Raw genomic sequence first — 26,147 nt, forward strand, 5'->3', positions numbered from 1 at the left:
AGATAAGCAATTTTTTTAATCAAATCATCAAGAAAATAATGTAAACCATGAAACTCAATCATTTAGACAACATGAATAAAAGCAGTGGAATTTTGAAATAGCCGCAGCATGAGTCATAAAAATCCAAAATAAAATACAACAAATAATACAATAAATAGAATGTTACTAACACTGATAGAAAATCAATTAACGAAGGGTTTAACAATACCACAGAGAGTTGAAGATGTCCAGCCTATCTTAACTTAATCAGTTAACCATTTTCTGTAATAACATTTTCAATTTACACCACAGATCTGGTGGATTCAGTCATCTCTTCAGGAAGTTTGTTCTTCAGAATAAGGATTACATGTATTTTGTACACTTGAAAAAGTGGGAAAGCAGAATATTATATTTAGAGGGTTAGTACTACACGAGTGGAAGAAATACCCGGTCTTCAATAGAGACTCTTTCAATGGCTGGTTGAAGACAAATACTGTAAATTTTGGCTGTAGTTTCATTTTGGTTCATTTGGCACCTCTATTAAAACTGCCAAAACTAAACACACAAAAAATAATGATTTTGAAATCTATTGGCAGTCAATATATATCAATATATTGGTAGGTGAGGAACAAGATTAATATCATGATATATTTCTGCATAGAAATTAAATTGACCCTTTGTCACAGTAATGAATATTACACTGGTAGTGTTAGATTCTTTTTCTGATTCCACTGTGAAGATAACACAAAAATGACACTTTCTGAATCCAAAATTAAACACACCAGAATTTTGACTGAAAACCACCAAAATTTTCCAATTCATGGTAGACATTTCTATATAATACAATCCATGCTGTCTTTTCAATGTTTGTTTTGCTTTTAAGGAAACATAGTTATGGTAATTAGCTTGACAATCATTACACAAAATGAGCAAAGAGAATCTAATACATGTAAGGCACATTCTACATGATCAATACCTACAATGGTTTCAAACAGAAGACTAGAAATGAGACAGAGTGATGGGTGTACTGTCAAAATTATTACAATAAAAATATCTTTTTGTCTGATATAAAAATGTGGACAAAGTATAACTTAAAAATATAAAACCACAGGCAAAAAATGAAGATGTTACATGAGTATAAATAAATAACTTAATCTTCTGCTGTCAGTAAGGTTACTTGTAGTATGTGCTACTAAATGAGTAATCAAGGGAACCAAGGTTATAGCGGTAACCAAAAGAACACTTCTTAAAATGTGGTAAGTATTCACGACTTCCTTATCATTAAGAGACTGGTAGTAAGACACTAACTTAAATTGCGAAAGCCAACACATTGGGTTTCATGTATGGTGTACCAAATGGTTCAAAAGTATTTATTTGTGGGTTTGCAGTAAAAAAGGTGATTAACCAGTATTACAGTAGCGATTAATCAAAAAATAATGTTGCATATCCGGTATTTGATATAGCTTGTTAAAACCGAATAATCAACAATAAATATCGATAATGCGATTGTTTTGTGAAATTTGCTTGATTAGTGGTTAGGTGCTATTTTTACTGTTATCATCAATATGGTTCAAAAGTATTTTTACCAATTAACCCTTAATTGACCTTAAATTAACAAAAGAACTAAAAGAACATATACAGGTAGGAGGCAGGGTCATGTGTCAATCTGTGTGAATGGCATGTTGTAAGGGATGTAAAACGTGACACATTTTAGTTTAATATATGTTATGACTTTCATTAGTATGTAATTGAAGAATGTTTATAATTTTTTTCAACAGGTTATAAGAAATAACTTGATTTGGGTAGTTTACACCTACACATCACAAAGAGGTTCATAAAAGTGAAAACTGGCCCAAACCAGATTATTAATCTGTTAAAATATCAGAGACATTCTTTATCATTTAATCTCCCATGAATGACAGTCTTAATACTAATAATTGAGTTGTGTAATTCCTATACAGAATACTACACTTCCACAGGCAGCACTTAAATGACGCACATGCCACTTTTGTCTTGTACAGTTTGCAAACCTATTCGATGGAATATATTGACATGTGTTGGCATAGTATCATGTTACAAAATGAAGTAACATTCAATTTGTCTAATGGAAGAACTACAAAAACTTGCTGTTCGTGTAAGTAGCCCCAGCCCAATTCAGTTAAGGCAACCAATCAACATCATCACATTTCAGACATATTACTGTCAATTTAAATTATATTAAGCTAAATAGCGATTATGCGATATTATTACTTTTGAAGCGATGAAGACTGTAAATATCATATAATCAATATTTTTTATTGATTTATCGGTTTATTCTATCGTATAGCTGGAAATTTTGTTGATTAAACAACATTTTTTCTTGATCAATCAGTTTATATTCATCGCCAACCATTAAATAATACTTTTGAACCATTCTGTACACCATATTCATGGACTATATTCAGTTGTGAATATCCTCAAATCCTTCAATAGTTACATATATGATTTGTTAAATGACAAAACACTCATATGACTTAAAACACCATTATATACTTAGGTTGACGATGGTGTTTCCCACAGTACAAAAAATACATGATAATGATGACAAGCTTTTACTTGTTTTATTGACTGATTCAACCTTCAAATCAATACCATGTAAATAGATCATGAACTACCACAGCCTTGATCATTACTGAGATTAACCTTGATACAATAAATCTTATTGTCAGGAAATCAATTAATATGAGAACAGCATAAAACACTGTTTCTATTTGTGCCAACATGGTGAGAATAATGATAATGTTGTTGTTGAAGAAAGTCTTCTTTTTTTCAACATGATATTAGGTTTTGCCAATTAGCTATACGATGGAGGGGCAGAGCTATCCAAACTAAAATAACAACTACAGTTAATGATGTATGGAGTGATGCTGTTATGGACGATATGTCAACCTAAAGGAGAAATGAGAGATTAGAACTGTAACCTCTCTGTGCATGCATTAAAAGTTCCAAAAATTTCTTCAGAATTACAAATGTACATCATTTCTGACAGAACTATTTTGAGCCATCAAAGTTTCAGATCACCTACATATATGGGCATCACCGAAGCTCTGTTCCTATCATTATCTAAAAATTCTCAAGCATCAAAAGCATTTAGGACAACATACTCAAAGGGCTACATTTTGCTCTCTTTTTAATGACTAAAAATTGAGGTACACATAAGTGACATTAAATGTGACAGACAACCGGATAATTAAATTTCTTGTATGGCATTTTAAATTCCATCAATTCATCAATCTCCAATTTCAGGGAAGCCTAAAATGTGCCAAAATAATAAAATCTGGAAATGAAGATTTTGAATGCTTATTATGTTAGGTCTTCCTCAACATGACCTAGAAATTTCTTTATTGATTTAGACTTCTATGACATAATACCAGTAAATGCATGGTCATTCTGGGTCAAGATATACTCAATTATTCTTTTGTTTGGATAGCCATTTTATATTCATTTTTAATTCTTACATTTCTTTTCAATTTTTTTTTATGCTCCTTTCTGATATAATGGTTAATTAATCTAAATTTTTTGGGGATTCAAATATTGAAAGAAAAATGTGCCAAATACTGTCCAATTTGGAAATATTTGATAAAAAAATTTCAGAATTGTCGAATTAGGGACATCATAATTTCAATCAATGGAAGACAATAAACGTGGCTGATTTAGAGCTTAAGGAGGTAGACCTAGGGTAAGGGACACAACTCTTAAAAATCAATGGAACGTTTCTATTCAGCATTTGACATCAATGTCACGTAAGCATCAAAGTAACATGGACTGATTTCATTCTGTTTCAAATGAAAGCTTTACAGACTTGAGTGAAATTGAAAATGATACAAACAATTTTCACTGATTTCAAGATTTATGTCCCTTACCCTAGGTCTACCTTCTTATTAACAAATTTCCCTGTACCACAATTCAAGCAGAAGACCAAATATGAATTTAACTATTCCTCAACCTTCAATTTAGGTAGGCTAGTGATTAATTCACATAGCTCTGTAGCTAGAAATCTGCCCTACATTATACCAATGTGTCCTACTCAACTACTAGAGAACACCTGTGTCTCCAAGACCAGTTTATCAAAAGATGGTTCACTGATATGAACAATTCATCTAGAGAGGAATATTACTCTAAATTTAAACATGAATTTCAATTGGAACCTTATCTTTTAAAACTAAAATCGGCGCAACGGATACATATTTGTAAATTAAGGGTTTGTAATATTAAATTTCCTATAAAAACTGGTAGATGGCAGAATATACCAAGGGACGCAAGAGTATTGATAAGTATTGATAAATTTATCAATTTTCATTCAAAAAATCCAGAAGTTGTTAATTTGATTTATCATTTATATGTTCATGTAATGATTCATTGTTTTTGTCATCGTACATGTATGTGACTGGTATTGTGTAATATTTATATGTATATTTATATGCATTTACTCCTGTTACACAGTAATCTGCGGCTGAGTTTTCTTAATAATAAACAGTAAACAGTAAATCTTTTAGACACTGTCTTTTAATTTTGAATAGGTGTCAATTATGATGACCTTAACTTTTAAATTTGCCATTCACAATAATAATTAACAGCTATTTAAACTTAAAAAGACAAAATAGATCACACAGGTGTCTTATGGTAGTAATGTAGAGCACACTGGAATAATGTAAGACAGATTTCTACCTAGAGAGCAATTTAAATGACTCACTGGCCTACCTAAATTACTCACTAGCCTACCTAAATTTCTATTGAATTGAAACACCTCTCTTTCAACTAGCTGTAAAACCTGCTATGTACAAACACTAGCTGCCATAAACTGGATGACTCAAAGAGAAATATTACCATTTATTTATTATTGATAAGCAAACATTTTGTTCAAGTTTTCTTAAAACTTAAGTGGTTAATGCACACCACAATTTTCCTAGAGGAAAACTTGTAAATTCAAATAACCTCACAACCTGCAAAACAACTACAATTCACAGAGAACAAATAAGTTTATATGATTTATACATGTACATGTATACATGTTTCTGTGCTACACAGTAAAGACAGATGTTATACACATTCGTATGCAGATGATGGTGAAAGGAAGAGCAGATATAAACATTGGGTACCAACATGTATATAAAAATCAAGAACATTTTGTCGTTAGGGAAATTTTATTAATATATTAAAATATGATTTAAATTCATTTACCGGTACTACAACTGTATCAGAATAAAATGGACATCTTTTTTTCATTTTGCGAAATAATTAATCCAACAGTTGGATTGTAAACCACAAAGAAATATATGGTATTTAATGGAATATTAACAGAAATCCTACCATATTGTGGGGCAAAATTTATCATCTGTAAACACACAGGAACTGATGAACAGACCAAAACATGAAAAGGAGAGCAATACATTATACCCAGTCACTACTTGTGGTGGCGAGAACAAAATTTTAAATGATCTGAACTTTTCATTTTAGACAACTACAATTGTATCATACTGCATACCGCAATAAACGGCAGTCTATCTAAAAGTTTCAGGATAAACTGTGACTTTAAACCAAAATCCAAAACTCTCTTTACGTAAAGATGAAATGATGTGCAGGGCACAACTTGATATTACCACAGACTGACAATGAGGTTGAACCTTGAACCCTGTAGCAAAATATTCCAAAACAGGGGCTTGCTCCCAGTATCAAATATGCTGCCCCTATTAAATAAACATGAAAAGGTGATCCCAGTTTTTGGAGGTGCCGATATAAACCTTTGCCAATGTGCAGAAAAAAAATGTCTTTCTTGTAAAAACAACGTGACAAGCCCAGATGAAAACTGGTTTGTCTAGGGATTAAATAATAAATTTATAGAGTACTAATATGTTCTATTTTATTTGAAAACAAAAAGCTTTGCTGGGTGAAGCATGATAGATATGCAGCCATTTTAACTCTGTTCACTTGAGGCAAGTATGGCACACTAAACATAGTGACTTACAGTTCATTATTGACACAACAACTCATCTGGACACAATATTGCACAATATTCTGAAATTCAATTTCAGGCAAAGAAATAACATGTCTGTTTCTTGCTACCCTACCTACCCTTTTTTTGCCTCTACCCAAAACATTTTATGGCCATTTTGGCTCAAGTACTGTTAAAGTTGAGATTGTTGCCCCATTAACTCAATGTAAAATGTTTTTGAAAAGGAAATAATTTCCCTACCTACCAACCCTATTGTTTTCTTGCCGACAGCAGGAAACAATATTATAATTATTGTTAACCTAAGTATAAAGGTCTGCTTCAGGATGCATTCATGGATCACTTTGTACCTCGTAATCTCAAAAGCAGTAAATGATAGAGATCATTTGGTATTGTTCATTCTAGACCAGGGCCTTGCACCACTGGCGCTGATATTTTATGTATGGCACACAAAAGTGTGTCATGTGAGCCCTGCAGCAAACAGTATTTTGTAGGTCGATCTCTGAATTCCAGATTTTTCTGTCCCATGTCCTGACGCGAGCGCCAATGGCCTTGATAGTTTCGTAGTGTGGTAGTACTATACAGTTAGGTCAATTCTGCAGATTTGGTCTCATTTAAAATTTCAAAATCATGCAAGAAATAAGCTATAGTAAAGAAATCTGGGAAAAATACTTGTTTCTGGCTCCTTTGTGGCCGCTCATTCTTACTTTGCTTCAAGTCACAGCCCCAAAAATTAATCCAATTTTTCCATTTGCTGTATGGCACATTGTACATATAATACAGTTTCAAAAAGATTCACTTAAAAGTTATTATCTAGACATCAGGAAAATGCATGTTTCTGTCCTCCTTTTTGGCCCCTAATTTCTGAAAAGTTCAAATTTTTACCCCAAAAATCAATCAAAGTCTGACCATTTTTGTATAGAATATTGTGGAACAATATCACAGACACTCCAAATGGTTGGAGTCATAGCCTCCAAAATCATTATCAACCTTCATATTGTACTTTAGGATCTTGATGTAAAATTTGATAAAGACCGACAAACTTATACTCAAGTTATGGCACGAAAAAAAGCGTCTACTGACAAAGATGACACAGACGGAGATGACATGGACAGCTGAAAAGGGTTATCATCCATGATGACTGACAATTGGAAAATGAATCTGGATTGGACCTACCATTATTTTATGAACAGCCTATCACTTTCTTAAGAAAAACTTCTGCTGCACAATTAATTTGTCAAATACTGTCAATTTAATAGGTCTAAATTTGAAGAAACACATAAAAAAATTATAAATGTACCATTGTTAATACAAAATGAGTTATCTCCCCTATAATTTTCAGTTATTTTTTGTTATTTCAACAGTACAGTATATTTCCCGAAAGTTTTGTTTGCAATAGTTAAAAGCAATACTATTTATTGTAAATTGTGACGATTTCTGGAATTTGGTAGCTGCATTATTGAATTTTTGTTACATTTCCTCATGTACTGCACCTCATAGTATGCACTTAATAAAAAGAAAAAGCTGTCCAAGTTTCATAAGATGTGACTAACTAACAAGACTTACTAGCTGCGCAAGACATATTAAGTGCTAGTTTGACTAAGTGAAGGACTGCATTCAATCTACCTCAGTCTAAGGAAATTGATGTTCCTCGAGAAGTATTTGTAGGGAAGATATGCATAATGCATTTCATGATAATAGAAAAACATAAAAATGTTTTCTGAATTATTTTTTAGAATTTGAACTTCAGCATTTCAATTAGGTTTGGAAGAATCCACCACAAAAAGGGGCTTACAAACATCAATTCATTACATTGCATGCACATGCTGTTCAACTGAAAAAGGCCCTGTATTACTGGAGTGGTTGTCTTATTCATACATTACGACAGTAAAACCCATCAGCTTGCTAAATATGTCACAAAATTGTCCTTTCACCTGCCTCGCCTGAAAACCCCCCACGGGGATTTTTCAAAAGTTGGCAGGTATGCTTGTGTAGAGAGATACTTGTATGATTGTCAGACAATGGTGATACTGTTTTTCTGATCGTATTGCAATTGCCTTCTTTTTACTATTAGATGAACAATGTAATTCCCTACACAATGACACGAGGGCTTATGGTTTCAAAGCAATGTCCTCTCGAGGAAAACTCAAGATAATTTAAAACTTCAATGTCATTGAAATCAGTCGAAGTTTCAGGACCTTCTAGTAGATGAAACTTCATAGGTTCTAGGTTAGAAACTAGAATACCACAATAAATCACTGAAACTACTGTTGGATAGTGACATGTAGAGTGGGGTATACCAAAATATCTGCTCAGGAGCTTAACTCAAGATGTCACACAATCTAAATCTTCCTGCACAGATACTTGAAAGTGAAAGAAGTTCCACTAAAAATAATTACAAAAAAAGAGTAAATGGCAATTTTGACATTATACAGTTAAAATTATATTATTGACTCCTGAACTAAAGGCACAAATCAAACAAAACCAAGTCAGGAACAATTCATTAGCGACATTGTAACAATCAGTCTCGTTCTTGATTTATGAAATGCCATCTGACAGACAGACATGTCATACAAAAATTCAGTCTGTCAACTTCTACTCATTAAATTATTTGACAAATTTATGTCTGCTGTTCTGACAATTTTTGTGGAAGTTTTGTTTCCTTACAGTTTATTATGTCTTAATTTATGATGAATGAACCCTCCCCCAAACACAATATTTATTATGCAGATGACGAAATACCCTTTCCGACTTATTCTTCGAAGGGTTTCAGATACCAACATGTAAAAAAATCAGTTACTTGTATTGTATTTCTACTAATTATTTAGTTTCAAAATTATCATACATCGTACGATGACCCACGTGTTTCGTATGTTTACAAAATCAATGAGTGAGCAGCCGACAAGAAATTAACTCTACCTTGTAAATGCCGAATATAGCAAACCAACAACTGAAACTGTCAACAGTGTTAATGTATGTGGTTTGTAGAAAAATGCTAAAGTAATATCATCCACTGATTTCTCATTTATAATCCTAAAATGTTCATTTTCTTCATCAAGAAGGTCATCATCTCGGTTCGCCATGACCACATTCACATTGAAGAGTCAATAACAAGGGAAACAATTTGTACTGAATTTAAATTACCTAAGGCCAACCAATCTAAATGTATGTTACAGTTAGATTATCTTATTAGGGTTTTGTTGGTAGATTCAGATTAACTTCAAATGACTGGCGGCGAAATATAAAAAAAAGTAATTATATAGTTACTGGGGAAAATATGGCATGATACAAGAATATCTATGAGACGCGGAATTTTAAGTCAAAATTATCATTATTCAAGAAGGTTCTTAAATATTTATAGAGGACCCCCAATTCTAATATACAGGAGTTCCTTAATTTTTTTCTGGAGGGTCCAGAAATGTTTGAGGACCTCCTGAAATAAAACATGTTGAGGTCCTGAAATCGAATTGATGAGGTATAAACATATGAACTTTGTTCTGCGTTAATTAAGACCTACATTAACACTACATACAGTTATTTGTCATCGTTGTAATGCTGTTGTTAAAATTCGTGGTCAAGAACAGTTTAAAAGTGCCCCTTAAAGATGGTCCCTTTTGCACTGTAAGAATGCTCTTTTTTTTTTTTTTTTTTTTTTGTTAATTTCAATTATAGCTACAGCAAAAAAACAAATGCACCAGTTGCTAAGTTTTTTTCTTTAACGTTATAAATATATAATCTTTACTCTGAATTATTTTATTTTGTTTTATTTTACTTTTTTAGAAATAACCTTGGATATGCCGGTCTTGAACGCGAACATTTAATTTAGCACACGGTGTAACTGAATAGGACAACCTCTGCTGGTATCGAGCTAGACAGTAAAGGATTTGCAACATTATATACAAATACAGCCACACATACGTCTACATACGTCATTTCGTTGTCTATATCAAAAATGATTCTTTCCTTTTTTTAAATAGAAGTGTTGATTTTTGTGGCTATATATCCTATTTATCGTCTAATTTCTTTAACGCTTTCGGTAAGGTATAACATGAATTATACTTGGTGATTTCCTGAAGTCGTCCTTCCGTCTTTATTACATTCTGTTGCTGTATGTTACTTTTATATTGATTATATTATATAGACAAAACCGATAAGTGATAAATGTGATAATATGGATCAAAATAAAACCATCCCGGATAGTGTTAGTTAAAAGTCTTCAAACCTCGGTGAACTTCAGCTGTATAATGAGTATTGTTACTTTAAAAACAAAATTTTTGATTGATTAAGAGGATTCTTATAATACTACTCGTACATTTTAAACGGTAATAACAAAATAACCGGGGTACCGAACTAATAAAATCTAAGCAATTTAGACAAAAGGAAAGTCCTTACCACAAATGGCAATATCATGGTAATAGAATTACCGTACAGATAAACACAAGTTTCAAAATAAATCTTGAATATAATGGGTAAGATGTGCCGAGTTACAAGAGGAAGTATTATACATTCAAGTAAAAACTACACAAACTAATTTGTTGACATTATGAAAATTCATCATCTATAATCTGTTTATCAGAAATATAATATTTCTTAATTGTTAAGATCTGGAAATCGGATATTCAAACATTTGAGACGTATCAATTAGTCCAAAAACATGTCTCTTAGGCAATGATAGCGCATTAAGAAGTCAGAATAGTCACTAGTAGCACTGACATACCTATACAACTGAGAAAAATAAACCCCTTATGCAGGGAAGGTGGAATATTAATGCGTAAGATTTGAAGGGCAAATTATGATTTTAAAATCAAAATTGTCTCATTTGTCACATATTTTTGTAATCAGATGGTTCGGTGTAAAGGTTTAACAAAGCGGGGAAGCTATGTTGGTAGTCCCTTTAATTTTTTGTTCTGGTGTAAAAATATACGGAAGACTTTCCCCGAATTTAGGATTATTAATGTACAGAACATCGCGATAGGTAATTTATGTATATCATTATGTGAAATTAAAGGATCTAGCTTCTCTTATCTTAAGTCTTGTATTTAACAAGACTTCGAAGGAACTCCGATCCATATGGATATAGAAACATATTGACTAGGATATGGACACAATTAGTGTCCATTCGGATACCGATACTTTGTTGAAAAAATGTCCCCCCCCCCCCCCGAATGTCAGGGAGAAATTCTAGGATCATTTTTTGCTCGGTGTAGTAACTTTTTTTCTGTACTAAAAAAATATGCAGAATCATTGCATAAAACAACAAATTTGTAAGAACTAACATACACGCTCAAGTCCTGCAATGCTTTTTTTTTATTTAAAACAAATACGGGCCAGGGTATTGGTTTTATTGTAGCTAGGAGACAATGGGGGACGGAATGATTGTTGAAATAAGCGGTATTTCATTACTTCTATATTTGCAAATGAAATGTGCAGAAAATGCCTGCTGTTGTCATGAAGGGGCTCCGATCTGGTAAAGAAGCCAAATCACAAATAATATTCGTCAACCAGTAAAGTAAAATTTCGAAAGTTTTTGAGAATATTAACAGGCAAAGAGAAGAGATTTGTACGAATTCTTTGTAATCCAAGAGGCTGTTGGTGGTATGAGTTATACAGACTTAAAGATCTGAAATCATAGGTGTTAACCTTCGAAAATTCTATAGCAAGGTATCCACCTATCAAAATTTTCTCTAAGTGGAAGATTTTCCGAGCATTTGTTTCCGTGACATGTTTTGTGTTAATTTAACAAGGCACTCATTTGACCTTAAATCCAATTTCACTTCGACAATTTCTTGTGACATCCCCTTCACTGTAAGATGACACGAATTATTTCCAAATGGTCTTTACCACCGATTCGACATCACTTTGTTTGACCAGAGTACGATTTAAATAAGTAAAAAATCGGGTGTCTTTTAAAAGACCTATGGGAAATAAAGTACTTGATGGGAAAACTGAAATGGATATTCAATATTTATTCAAAATATTGGACAATGTACACTTTGGCTTAAAACAACTAACCAAATCATTATTCAAGAAAAAAAAACGTTCTTGTCTCTCAGCCGAGGACAAGAGTAAAAAAGATGAAGCGTAATGTACTTTCATTGTTTAAAGTTAATTTTTGGACAAAGTTTTGATGGAATTTAGTTTTGAAAATTATTTGATGATTAAATTATTTTAATTCAAGGCGTAAGAATGTATTTTTTTTTAGAATCTGATGCAAAACAAAGGGCCTGGTGTTTTGTTCATTGAAACGTAGTAAATGATATGTGTCAGGAATCGATATTTGGTTGATTCACGTGGGCTAGTTCCTACTATCAAATATGCAGTCCAACTATAGTATAAGTTATATACTAGTGAAGCTGTATATTTGGTAGTGGGAGCAAGCCCCTGTGGTTGATTGGGCAATATATGCAAAATAGGTGTAACAACATGAACTTTTAAAAATACGAACTTTCCTGTGATAAATTAATTATGATTAATCGATTATCGAAAGTGAACAATGGTATTTTAATACTAACATTTTTACCCAAAAAATTGATAACTTAAAAAAAAAAATTCGTGGGTCAGACTCGAACCAAAAACCTTCGCATTTAAACTAATGCAGAGTACGACTTTCAGTCCTCTTAGGCTACTGACACTACATGGTGTGTTAGGTCGTAATAAAAGCTCTACATAACGTTTACTGTTTCAGTGTTTTATCTAAAGCACATCACCAACCATCTTGTGCTTATAGAAATTTTTTTTCTTAAATCACTCTACGCAAAATAGCATACACTATGATGGTTGCATATATGCTTCTATGGGAATTTCCAACTCAAAGTGTTCTATTTCAAATGTCAAAAATCTATCCAAATTTTCACAGATTTGCATTTTTGGGACGAATAAGAGTTTTTTTTTCTAAAGACTCCTATGAAAATTCCGGACAAGTGGAACAGATCGATAATGTACCTCTAAGTCGAGTACGACATGATGGATCGAGAAGAGAATGCATTTTATCATGGAAGTGAATGTATTTTTATCATGGAAATGAATGCATTTTAATAAGATTTTTACAATATTCCTCAATATTGTAGGCAATTAAAGATTAATAATCTCTTTCTTATATTGAGGAATAGCATTGAAGATGTTGTGTCTAATGTAATTTTTTGTTTTTATTTTTTAAACTACATATAAAATGACCGAATCATAGCCACAATGATCAGGAAGGAGTCGGTTAAGATTTTTTTAATCGTGAACCATTTACTTGATTTAGTGTGCAACTACAAAGAAATGATAGTTGGCTTCTGTTTAATTTAGTTTAAACATGTTTCATTGTCAATATAACAGCGGCAATAGGAACAAGCACAAGCGATAAGACCTAAAACTCCTTCTTTACAACAAAATATAAATAACATTGCAATGTATATTTACAGTTCACATGACTAATTTCCACCAAAGCATTGATCATGTATGAAAATATATCAAATTAATGTATATTAATGGGAAAAAACCATGCACACCTTCGAGTTTAATCATTTCAAGACGGAAAGCTTTTTATTTAAAACTTTTAAAACATTTTTGTTTTTAATTCCATTTCTAAACATTCCAATTCAAATTTTCATGATTGGGATTTTTTTCATTTTTAGGCAACATTACTTTTTTTCATTTTTATGTAACATTACCTCTTTTTCATTTTTTTGAATCCCAGAAAATTGATCTACCCTATAGCCTTGTCATCGCGTAAAACATCAACCGAACATCTACAATTTTTGAAGTTCAAGGGTTTAAGACCGTTTCTTATTTCCATTAGCACATTATTTCAGTCTTGAATTACCGAAAAAAAATGTCTTTAAGTCATTACAAGGAATGAATTAAGTGCCATATTTATCAAAGAACCATTTTCTTTTAATATAGTTTGTATTCAGGGTAGAAAAGTCATATATATCAACCGAATCACAGGAATCTGGAAAGTTATGAACAATTACTGCAATAAAGTTACAATTGTCAAAGTAAAGATTAATATCTCAGATACATTTGTAGTTGAAAATTTGCTAGAGGATGAAAGAAAACGTGATTTGAAGGGCTTTTCATGCAGGTCATGAGAAATAGAATAAGAGTCATTTCTGCCACTTCCTTTTTGCAACAAAGGTACATGTGTATAGGTGTTATTAATAAAAGGTAATAGCTTTCATCATACATGTGCGACCAACGAATCAATATCCATTAGCTCATATTCCAAAACCACGGATTACATCCAAAATTTTCAGTTTCAAAAGAGTACAAAAGAGTATTATAAGTTTACAAGATATGCAACTTTAAGGCTAAACCTCCTAATTGTTCTTGTCACAGTTCTAAAATATGGTCCATCCGGTAATGTCATTACGGGGGGACTAAATATCGTATATAACGAGTCTCTTCAAATGGTTCTTGCTTCAAGACCCAAATATCGTAACCATGACCCCAATTGGAATTAAATCTTAAAATTGTTCATGGGTGCTGTGGAGGGCTATGCCGTTAAATGAATTAAGGGAAAATGATTACTTGGGGGCAAAAGTTGCGTAGTCGTTGGTAAAAAAATGAATGTTCAAAAAGGTAAAAAAAAAAGTAACAGAAAAAGTATGCCCCCTTCATGACAAAGTTGTTGTCGTACCTGCCGACAAAGCCTCAAGTGACATCGGTTTTGTTCATGTTTAGTATCGCAGGTGGATGAGGATAGTAATTAAACAGGACGCTACTACCACGCTATCATTTCTCGGAAGATATAATTGTTAATAACTATAAGTCTGTTTTATCTTCATTCAATTTCTCTACAATGGATGACGATCTCCGTCAATGTATTGGATATCTTACTTTTATAAGTGATTCAGTAAAATGCCCTATCAAGCCGCGTTAAATGAAAACGATGCTTATACTACCGGTACACTTCATCCATACTACCAGTGTATTATACTACCGGTACACTTCATCCATACTACCATTGTATTATACTACCGGTACACTTCATCCGTACTACCAGTGTATTATAATATTGTTAGACTCTTCTTGCACTCGTAATTTCAATACTGTACATTTGTATATGATTTGCATAATCATATATTACATCACTTTATGTTGCAGAAGGGTGCCATAGAACCGTCATGTCAAGCTTAATACGAGATTAAAATGTACCTTTTAAATACATGTACCATACACATGTGTACCACGTGTATTTTTTATTAGTATGAGAGCGGAAAGTTTATATAAAAAGATGAAACGATCGGTTAGCATTGAACTTTACGAAAATGTCAAGTTATTTTACTCTTTTTTGCTAGTAACGTACAAATTCACGATGTCAAAAGATGTGAAACGGACAAGAACATGAATGTATATTAGTAATCACCATCCTTGCATCTACCTAATCCTCTTTGTACTGGATAGTACGTAAGGCCTTCACTGAGGACCACCATTTCTCTGTAAGCTGTCATTGTGTTAATCTGGCCCCAACTTCAATCCCACACTGTCATAACTCTTGAAATCAGTCATACGTTTGTATCATATAAAGATATCACCAAAGCCTATCAAGCTTTCATGTGAAACAGAATGAAATTTAACCAAGTTACTTTGATGCTTAAAAGAGATTGATGTAAATTGCTAAATACAAACGTTCCAATGATTTGTAAGAGTTGTGTCCCCTACCTTAGGTCTACCTCCGTAAATAAGATATGCAAGCAAATGTTGTTTTTTTTATCAATATGAAATGTCCAGCATATATCATCAGATAGAGTACAAACGGTTCATTATTTGGACTAAAGAAAAGACGAAAAAAAAAAAAAAGTTTTATTGCACTTGAGTGAGAGACGTGTACTTCTACGTCATCGTTTGCCTATATACATTTCATTTTGCTAAGATAAAATGTACATGTTTACGCCCAAACGTCGTATTACAAATTCGCCATTATTTCCAGTTTCTTTTCTTGAAAATGACAAGAAATTTGAATTGATAAGGTATGAATTTGTTTTATCAAAATTTTGAATCTGGGTAATAGCAGCGAAAGAAAAAAGTTTGAATTGCCAATTTCAAAATTTTGACAAAACAAACAGACCGGTCTCATATGAAGTCTATAGATATATGTCCCAATCTATTTACATCAGGGTACATCTATCAGACAGTGTTGTTCGTTTATGATTCTCGGGTCTTTTTTCAGTCCATACACCAATATTCCTACACTCTGTCACTATAAAATCGTCAACCTCTGACCCAAAATAAGTTTCAACATCTGATAAAGATATTCTCGAGGCAGACACAGGCATAGTTTCCTTTTCTTCTGCAGACATGACGTCATTTTGCACGAGTGCACAGTCGAATGGGCCGCCTAAATAATTCCTTGTGGCAAGCTCTAGATTGACACTAGGCAGGGCTGAAATATGAAAAAAAGATCAAATATCTAACTTTTTATTCTCTTTTCTTTCCAATTTATTCCGAATCAGTCCAAACTGATGGTGAAAATTTATATGGTTTATCTACACGACTGTGATTCATAAAATGTAGCGAAATATTTATGATTTTAGTAATCTTGAATAAAATAAATGCGTGCAAATTGGTCAAAAGTCTCATGAGTTGTAGATAATCGGACATACTTTTTCGAAGTAATTAAAAAATGTAATGCATCCTTCCATCACAAATTATTAATTTTACGATGTAAGTAGCAGATGTAATGCATCTTTCCATTATACATGTACAACAAATTTTTACTAACGGTATGAGTACTAATGTAATGCATTCCTTCCGTTATACAATTTAACTATACATTCAAGTCCGATTAAGTAGTCTAGTCAAAATAGATAAAAAAATGTGGTCAACCTAAAAAAAAATTGCAACATAATTATTTTTGGTATTTTTTCAATTTTAAAATAATTTCTTTGTAACATACTAAGCGTCTACTAAGACATCTGAGTGGGAACAAGGATTTTTTGGGTGAAAATAGCAAAATTTGTCAAAAATAGTGAAAAACTGGGAAAAGCTTGTAAAACATTTTGGAAGATAATCATTTCGAACTATGCACTTTGACCAGACTGAAGTAATAAATGCATTGCATCTCCAATATACAATTTAATATACTTTAAAGTTGTAAGTAAGAAGTGTATTGTATCTTTGCATTATACAATATAATTATATGTTTACGATGTAAGTAACAAATGTAATACATTCTTCAATTATACAATATAATTATATTTCATACGGTATAAGTAAAAAGTGTAATGCAACCTTCCAAAATACAATATAACAATATTTTTATTGTGTAAGTAATGCTCAAATATATTGCAACCTTCCATTATACAATATAATTATATTTTTACCGTGCAAGTAATACTCAAATATATTGCAACCTTCCATTATACAATATAATTATACTTTTACTGTGTAAGTAATGCTCAAATATATTGCAACCTTCCATTATACTATATAATTATATTTTTACTGTGTAAGTAACAAAAGTATCACATTAAATTATATTTAAATATTTTGTGCGATACAGTGTACTGACCTATTTTAAATGTTTATAGTGTGAATTTCAAGTTGTTTTTTTTTATGTTTTAATCAAAACAAAAAAAATGTATTGGACGGCTATATCCCCTATAGGCACACTTTTGCATTTTGTATCGTACTGGCAGGTTTAATCATATTTATGCCGATCTTCGAACGTTAGTCAGTATAACACTTTATTAACCAACTACACAAAATACGTTAAAATATTCAAAAACTGTCCAATTGATATGAATTCAAACGGGCATCTATACGGGGCTAATATGGAAAAAGAGGGCCAAAATGGATCAAATAAGGACCAATACGGCATCATAACTTCTGGTCCTTTGACACCGCCAGTTTTAGTTAGAATTGGATTTCATGAACTTTTATCACCGGGACTAAAAGCTGCAGAAACACAAAAAAATCATCCATTTTATAAAAAAAGGATATTTACGACTGATTAATGCATGTTCTTGGTAAAACCAAGAAAACAACTGTTCTACAAATCATCTAGTTGAGTTGTTTGATAAAATTGTCAATAAATATGTAATTTCATATTGGTCCTGTTATAGGTTTTTGGTCAATCATATTGGTCTCGACAGCCATATTGGCCCTCGGCGATGCCTCGGGTCCAATACGACCACCTCGACCAATATGACAGACCGCAAACCTATAACAGGGCCAATATGAAATTACATATTTATTAACATATATTATTGACTAATGTTCGAATATTAGACCAAATATGATCAAAACTGCCAATACAATACAAAATGCAAAAGTGCGCCAATAAGGGATATAGTCGTCCAATACGGATTTAGCCGTCCAATACAGAATTTCGCCGTCCAAATTGGCCTAGCGTATTGAACTAGTTAGTCGATAAAGGTATAATTGCGCAATATGGAAAACCTTACGGAATAATACTATAGTATCAATTTCGAGGCAGACGTGTTGAGTCAAGATTAGCTGTATCGACACGAGGCATAACCTAATACAGGCTTTATACGAAAATATCTATTTAATGATATCTTTCTCAACTACCTGACCGGAAGTTCAGACAATTCAAATTTATGCAGATTAATCTGTATTGGTTCTGCAAAAATGCCAGCATTTTCATTTGCATTGTATCCTAAGTCATGCGTTAATAATTTGTTTTAAATTTAGTTTTAGTATTGTGTGATCTCACCTTTTTGGTTCAGCAAGAATTGAAATGCAGGTAATACAAGTTGTGGATCTAGAAGGTGAAGCTTCACAAATAGTGCATTCATTTCTTTGTTATACTCATCCTCCGAGTAAAGTCCTCGAATTATTTTAACCATCCACTGCTTCGTCCATTTGGGCTCCATTATGTGTGCCAATAGCCGCTCTCCCCAGATGTGGCTATTAAAATAGAACAACGTTGATATTATGTTCAGTTCCAGTTTTAGCGGTGTTCCTGTCATTTCTTTCTGTGTTGTATAACTTTTTATTCGTCTTTTGCAAGCTGTTCCCAGGGGCGGATCCCGACAATTTGAAAAGGAGGAGTGCCGACCGGGATGAGGTGGGGGGAGAGACATTATTAACCATTTTTTTGTCATATTACACGTGAAAATGACAAATTTTCTATTAAAAAAGTAAACTCCCGCACCCCCTGGATCTGCCTTTGGTTCTTAGTATTGCGTGTTCCGCCACTGCAAACTAAATTGCTCCTTTGCCCCCAAAAACAATATAATTGTTTGTGTTGCAGCTCTTATTATGGTTTATTTATTTTTGTGCGTTTGATACAATAAGAATTGTGCAAGAAGTAAAAAAAAATCATCAAAAAAAAAACAAAAAACAAAAAAACAACAGGAAGCCACTGGAATTCTATTCAGACACTTTAACGTTAATCGGAACTACTCGACCACTTCCGCTACACTAACAAATAACCTCGGATGCATAAAGGAGAATTTCTTCTTGAAAAAATTGCCGGAGTCATACGCGAATCATAGTAATTCTATCCACCAGGTGGAGCTAAAAATTTTAGTTGGATAGCACTAGAAATGAAGGTACGAGATCACAATTAATTCCCTCGACTTTTTCGTTGTATGCGAATATAGTTCCTTTTTTAAGTGTGTTTTTTCCTGATTTTTTTCTTTGCTGTCATAAACTTTATTGCTTAGTATTAACTGCAGAAATGCAGGGCAAGGATCAATTTTACACGGATTTTTTTTCAGTGGAAGTTGTGATTTGGTCCTATGAAAGAAGATCAAAATTTAAGACATTTGGCAGTGGTCACTTTTTATGTCTACGGGGTCTCCGAAGCAAAGTTGCTAAAAAGAAAAAAATGATGATGAATTTTTCTGGCACTCTTATAGAAATCTGCTGTTATACATGTTTCCATATTGGTGAAGTTTGAATGAGCTTGAAGCGGTGGAATTTTTTTTATATGTCAAGATGGGTCTGTTGAAATGCACTACGAAATTAATTGTGTCCTCGTACCTAAAGAACAACAACGCTTCCAAGAATTTTGGCGCGAAGTGAGGAGCTAAGAAAAAATGTAATTGTAAAAAGTTCAACCAGTTTAACTATATTTTAAAATTTAAGAATCGGATCGGTCAAATTCCGGACATATCCATCTGCCTAGTGCCTCCAAGGTTTTTGTTCTGTGAAACTAGAAAGGCTGAAGTGTTCCGATTGACTTTAACCTCAGCTATTATCCTACAAGTTGATAGGTCAGTCGGGTCCGGAGCTAAGATATGGTGCTGTTCTAAAACTGACCTCCGATAATGTATGATTTTAAAAAAAATCCAATGTCAGCCTAAAATACTCACCCATTATCTTCTATGAAATCTCGGAGACAGACACCAGTTTTATCATCTCTTACAACATCAGGGTAACACAATGTATAAAGAGTAAACCCTGTAAAACAACCAGATTTATATCAGTAACTTTGACATCTTTTTTTGGAAAGTTAGTTCTAAATAACAGACGCGTAGCACCCAAATCTCGTTTGGACGCTTTATTGACCCCCCTTTTCAAAATTTATTTTGACAAGAATTTCGGGTCAACAAAATTATTTGACCTGTCATACCTGTCGTACCTGCCGCTACGCCACTGTTAAATATTTGTAACGTTGATGTAATTTCATAATAATATATGTGTATAAAACTTAATCCTAGTATGATATTGAAAAAGTGCACAGGTAATTGAACTGATTTCAACTTGGCACGAAAAGTCGCAAAGATGCTTACCGGGTACTTACAAATTAACTGAAACGACCGGAAGTGAACCTGCCATATTTCCTGTTGGGGAGGACCGGGATACCCAACCATATTTTGGATACAACTGTAATACCTGCCAAATTCTTCACTACAGAAGATTTATTGTTCGTCATCATGAACTCGTGGATCGTTACGGTGTATCCATCTAGCTGCACCGATTTGTTCAACGTGTCATAGTTTTCCTTTCCTCTTTCGTCTTCCCCGGACTTGACTTTGTTTATAAGCTCGGCGGGTGTTTCCAGAAAAGCAGAGGACGCTTTCCCTACCGGTGCACCCGGTCCATGCTCCCAATTTTTAGTTTTTAGTGAAGTCCGAGTTGCTCATTTACTTTTGTTACTTTGTATGTATTATTTTAGTTACTTCATGTTCCTTGTTTTGATTGTATGTTTTCCATGACTCATTTTTATCTGGATTACATTCTTTTGATTTCCGCTAGAATCTTGGTTGACTTTATTATTCTTTCTTAACCAAAAAGGTACCGGAAAACATGCCTGGCCCTAGGTAGTATACGTGCTAGCATGTCTAGTATTAGCCGTTCTCCTCTTAATTGTGAAAATAGAAAAAATCCTTGCTTTAATAAACTTGTTCTTAACTAAAACCATAAATAAATATTAGTAAAAGTCACTCATACAGGATGTTGTAAGTCTTCATCTAGAGATCTAACAGTTGTGATGACTAGGCTTTTGACTAGGCTTTTCGTAGTTTGAAAGTACTATCATATTTGGAAATGATTACCATCTACAATATGAGAATAGACCCTTTTGTGGTAGGTTTATGAACATGCTCTATATACACTTCCGCGAGGTAAATCTTGGGTCAAACAAAAGAATTTTACTCGCAGAAGTGTATACCAAGCATGCTCGACTACCCAAGAGATAGCACAAAAGGGTCTATTTCTATTTTTAACCTACCAAGCTTCTTCCAGTGTAAACTGTTGTATATATCCCGTAAAACATCATCTAACACGGATTTGTTGATCATTTGATGAAACATGTGCTGGTCTTTTATCCTAGAAATGGCTTGTGCTACTAACGCAGTCGCCAGTTTGTCAACCGGAAATCCTCTAGTATCGATATAGTCCAATATAGGATCACGATCTTCTCCAGGAAAGAAAATGTCGTGCACATGCGTTTCCATTTTCATTGCATTCAATAATATTTCACGAGATGCTTCAGATACAAGATCACGACCATTTTCATATGGAGTAAGACCATTGAGTCTTTCGATATTCAGCCTTTCTCCAGGACGGATAGGTCTAGCAAGCAAGTTAAAACTATTAGAACGACTAACATTAGTACTACGTTTAAGTTTAGGAGTAAGTCTTTGAGAATTACTTCGTCTGACAGTAGCTACAGAAGGCATGTCATCTGAGGGCACATTCAATGTATTACAAAAGGACTTATCTGAAAATAGAAATAATTAAAAATGTATACACGAAGGAACAGTATGGTCCATACTATTATTGTCGGCAACTTAAGTCAGGTCTATTCTAACACTGTCGGCAACTTAAGTCAGGTCTATTCTATCATTGTCGGCAACTTAAGTCAGGTTGTTGTTAACAATGTAACTGCAAAACAAAAAAAAAGTGATTTGAATTGTCTTAATAAGCCGTAACTATACTATAATGTGTAAACGATTTTGTTCATATGCTCCAGTGAATCGCTCAGCCTCATCGAGCGCCTGACTTTTAAAAGCTTTAACAAGACTCAAGCGTACAACATGTATTTACACGTACCATGGCTCGCCGACTTTTAAAGGTTGAACGAACAAATGCACTCTTGTTTTTTGTCGTACGCGTGGCAAATTCATCTTTTAATGTGCATTATTAACGATTGACAGTATCATAATGTAACAATGAACAAACCCTGCATTTAACTATTTGGTGTATAGTACACAGCACGTTTTTGCATAAAAGAGTTGCAATTTAAAATAATTTGTTGAAATGTTTCCATATGCAGGATATATCCCACTGTTTACTGTAACAGGGGACGTGGTTCAGTCCAGTTTTTTGTACTTTGGGGTAACTTGCAACATCTTTTAGTTGCAAGGAATTCAAAAACGAATTCAAAATGTCAAATGTTTTCACATGCAAAAATTGAACACTTCCTACCTTTTTTCGTCTCCTTCATGTTGATGTTCTATTAACCGTGACCACCAGATTAAAATCTTTAAAACATAGCCTTACATTCCCTTACGACACATATAATCCTGTTTGTATATCCCATTTCCCTTCATTAACTTATAACTCAGTCAACGTGTACATAAAGTTTAAAAACTCAGTATTAAAATATATGAAATTTAAAGCACTTGAATAGTTTTAACAACACGTGATCTTTTTCCATTGTAAAGCTTTGAATACACATCACGTTTTTATAGTAAATTGCAGTTATTTTCATTGTGACGTGAATATTTTTGATAAGACCAATATGTGTGTCAGTTTCTATATAATGTCACATTTTCCAATTCATACTAAATGGTGTGTATACAAGAAAATATTGATATTGTTGACAACATTTAAAAGTTTAAATGATACAAATCAGACAAACTTTAATCTCACAAGATCTATCGTCAAATATATCATACGATCTTTACAACATACAGTTTGTCAAAACTGTCTTTTGATATTTGACCAACTATTTAATTTAATTTGTCAACTGACTCTTAGTTTAACTTTGCCGGTTTGATAGGGTTGGTTTGGAACGACATAAAATCCCCGTAAATGGTTTATATGATTGATATTTACGTGTAGTAGAGGAAGCAAATTTAACCTACATTTTAAGAAAAATCCAATTTATACTCACTTCTTTCAAAGTCGTTTTCTGTTATTGTATATTAACGCCTCTAAATCATATATTACGGTAGCTGAAGAATATTTGATATAGAGATGTTTACTGGAATACAATCATATCAATGATAGGACTATATGTATGTGTCGGATTTAATTGAGATGACATTTGGTCAAATTAGCTCTTTATTAGTCATGAAATGAGCTTTAATAGCGTGGAACAGTGGTATTGTTCTCCGATATATTGTCTGTTTTTTTCTTTCTCTTACATGAATTTTATTTTGGTTATAACTCCTAAATAATTTGTCATATTACTTGCTAATTGAAAAGTGTGATTTGGAAAATATTTCATTTCATATCAGTTAAATATGTCAGTATAATCATAACCACTCATCTGACAGATGTAAACAGAATCAGTCCATTTACAAACCATTGTTTTAATCAGACCATCCTTTTCCTGATAGATACAGACTATTGGTTCCAACTGAATACATCTATTAGTAAACAAAGATAAATCGAAGGACAATATAAGATAGATACAACCATTCATTTAAGATAGATACAATCGGACAACTTGTATACCATAGATACAACAAGGTCCACTAACAAACGATATATACGACATGGACCGGTTCGCACAACTTACAGAAGAAACGACAAGGAACACTTACATGAGGTAGAAACGACTAGGACTATTTACGTGAGATAGAAACGATGAACACCACTTACATGAGACAGAAACGACTAGGTCCACTTACGCGAAACAGAAACGACTAGGACACTTACCCGAGACAGAAACGACTAAGTCCACTTACGTGAAACAGAAACGATTAGGAACACTTACCCGAGACAGAAACGACTCTAGGTCCACTTACGTGAAACAGAAACGACTAGGAACACTTACCCGAGACAGAAACGACTTAGACCACTTTCATGAGACAGAAACTACTAGGACCACTTACATGAGATAGAAACGACTAAGACCACTAACATGAGATAGAAACGACTAAGACTACTCACGTGAGACAGAAACGATTAGGTGTACTTACATGAGATAGAAACGATTAAGATCACTCACGTGAGACTGAAACGAGTAGGTGTACTTACATGAGATAGATATGACACAACCACTCGAAAATACTCAAACAAGATACAAAAGGTACATTCCACTCTTAAGAATTATTATTTTGACGTGACATAATTTTGTTTCTTCGATGACATTCACCACTAAATATTCGATTTAGTTCTACGAGTTAGAAAGGGCACTGAGCACTAACTGTTATCATGGACTGGTATATTAACTTATCATGGACTGGTATATTAAATATGTATGTGCTGTTACATAAGAATGATACGACACGGTATATTCGATCTTTTTTTCAAACCTCTGCATTTCAAATAGGTTCTAAAGTTGCTAAAATCACTTATTTTCAATATTTTTTTAGTTTAAGGAGAAATCTCGAGTTGATCATGTACTTTCAGTTTTTTGTTTCAATTGTATTTTCTCTGTATTGTGTGTTGTTATGTCTGCTTTATTCCTTAGATTTTTGATGTTTTGAATTTGCTTTTATTATGTTTATTTTAATTGCATAAATATAGTTGGTGATTCCGAACACTGAACAACCATGTGTCTTTCTTAGATGTATGTGATTGACAACAGATGTCTTTGATTACGATGGCTATTGATTTGACAATAAAAATAAGTAGTATAAAAACTCTTACCTACACACTAAGGATGTTCCATATAAACCCCACTCTCTGATTCTTGAGTGTCCTCTTTATCGCCTTCATGGTATTGTGGTTGTTAGTTTAAATTTTATTTAAATCAATATTTTGATTACAAAATTGGAAAATAGTTCGCCTCTTTTGTATATAATTATTTCTTTTCTAAATAGACCAATTTGTTGTAGGATTATGATTTCCCCAAGGGGCGATTATTTAATAATCATTCACACTTTGTTTCCTTCTTTCCCAATAGGAAACGCGAAGAAACAAAACCTTTATAAAAGTTCTGAACAATCACGAATGAACAAGTTTAAATAATTAATCGACTTTTTCTTGGTATTTTGTAATGAGAATGACATAATTTTGATACCCTTTACTGTCTTGATTTCTTCCATTATTAGTACATGTATATACACACTTTGTCACGTCAACGTACGAAGGAGAAGTACTTCAGTAACAGAATTAGACTGGTATATAGTGTTTGTAGCAGGTAATTATAATTATAATAAGTGAATAATTGTATACATTTCTTAGGTAAAAGCCCATGGCAATATATAAATATAGAAAATAAATAATAGCAGAATAGCACAGTAGCTCATTGCCAGATGAAATGTCATGTAAAACATTTATTTGACTTTTGTCCCCAAGCAATTGATATAAAAACTCTGGAGAATTGTTTAATGTTAAAAATCGCATACTATTTTCGTTATTAATATAATGTAATTCTATAATAATAGTGGATCTAAACTCGCTTAAAAACTCGTTGCTTAACCTGACATCAGTTACTACCATTGCATTGAGACTTAACCTGACATCAGTTACTACCATTGCATTGAGACTTAACCTGACGTCAGTTACTACCATTGCATTGAGACTTAATTGAGTTATTCCTCTTTTGCCGTACAAACATTTATCACGTTGTATCTTAAAGGTCCATTTCTACCCTCTG

At 33.0% G+C, this 26,147-nt stretch overlaps 2 protein-coding genes across 4 annotated transcripts in view; both read right to left on the reverse strand.

Moving 5' to 3' along the window:
* Positions 1 to 9,080, reverse strand: part of LOC148597796 (phosphatidylserine synthase 1-like) — a 37,279-nt gene extending 28,199 nt beyond the window's left edge. The window contains exon 1 of one of the 2 annotated variants that reach the window (XM_088560569.1): positions 8,888 to 9,080. In XM_088560569.1, coding sequence (XP_088416695.1) covers positions 8,888 to 9,051 — 164 coding nt within the window. In that variant the 5' untranslated portion in view covers positions 9,052 to 9,080. The remainder of the gene's footprint in view (positions 1 to 8,887) is intronic. The other variant, XM_088560570.1, reaches the window with a different exon arrangement.
* A 6,664-nt stretch (positions 9,081 to 15,744) lies between these two features.
* On the reverse strand, positions 15,745 to 25,251 carry LOC148597797 (uncharacterized). Of its 2 annotated transcripts, XM_088560572.1 has the most exons (6): positions 25,196 to 25,251; positions 23,490 to 23,550; positions 21,600 to 22,091; positions 20,239 to 20,326; positions 18,633 to 18,826; positions 15,745 to 16,337 (listed from the first exon to the last, which is right to left on the reverse strand). In XM_088560572.1, exons 3-6 carry the CDS (start codon positions 22,048 to 22,050, stop codon positions 16,063 to 16,065), a joined length of 1,008 nt encoding a protein of 335 aa, XP_088416698.1. In that variant the 5' UTR covers positions 22,051 to 22,091; positions 23,490 to 23,550; positions 25,196 to 25,251; the 3' UTR covers positions 15,745 to 16,062. The 2 variants fall into 2 exon arrangements, with proteins under 2 accessions (XP_088416698.1, XP_088416697.1); XM_088560571.1 differs by lacking the exons at positions 23,490 to 23,550; positions 25,196 to 25,251 and adding an exon at positions 22,799 to 23,112.
* Positions 25,252 to 26,147: the final 896 nt, after the last annotated feature.

The sequence above is a fragment of the Perna viridis genome, chromosome 14 (assembly GCF_037379345.1).
Source record: "Perna viridis isolate PV_CMFRI_1.1 ecotype Kerala chromosome 14, ASM3737934v1, whole genome shotgun sequence".
Lineage (NCBI taxonomy): Eukaryota > Metazoa > Mollusca > Bivalvia > Mytilida > Mytilidae > Perna > Perna viridis.

Bases quoted from the DNA above. Each gene is read 5' to 3' on its own strand.
- LOC148597797 (XM_088560571.1), bottom strand. The intron at 20,327-21,599 runs GTAGGTTAAAAA...GTTGTTTTACAG, and splicing joins TTTACACTGGAAGAAGCTTG to GGTTTACTCTTTATACATTG. The intron at 16,338-18,632 runs GTGAGATCACAC...TTCATATTTCAG, and splicing joins ATTCTTGCTGAACCAAAAAG to CCCTGCCTAGTGTCAATCTA.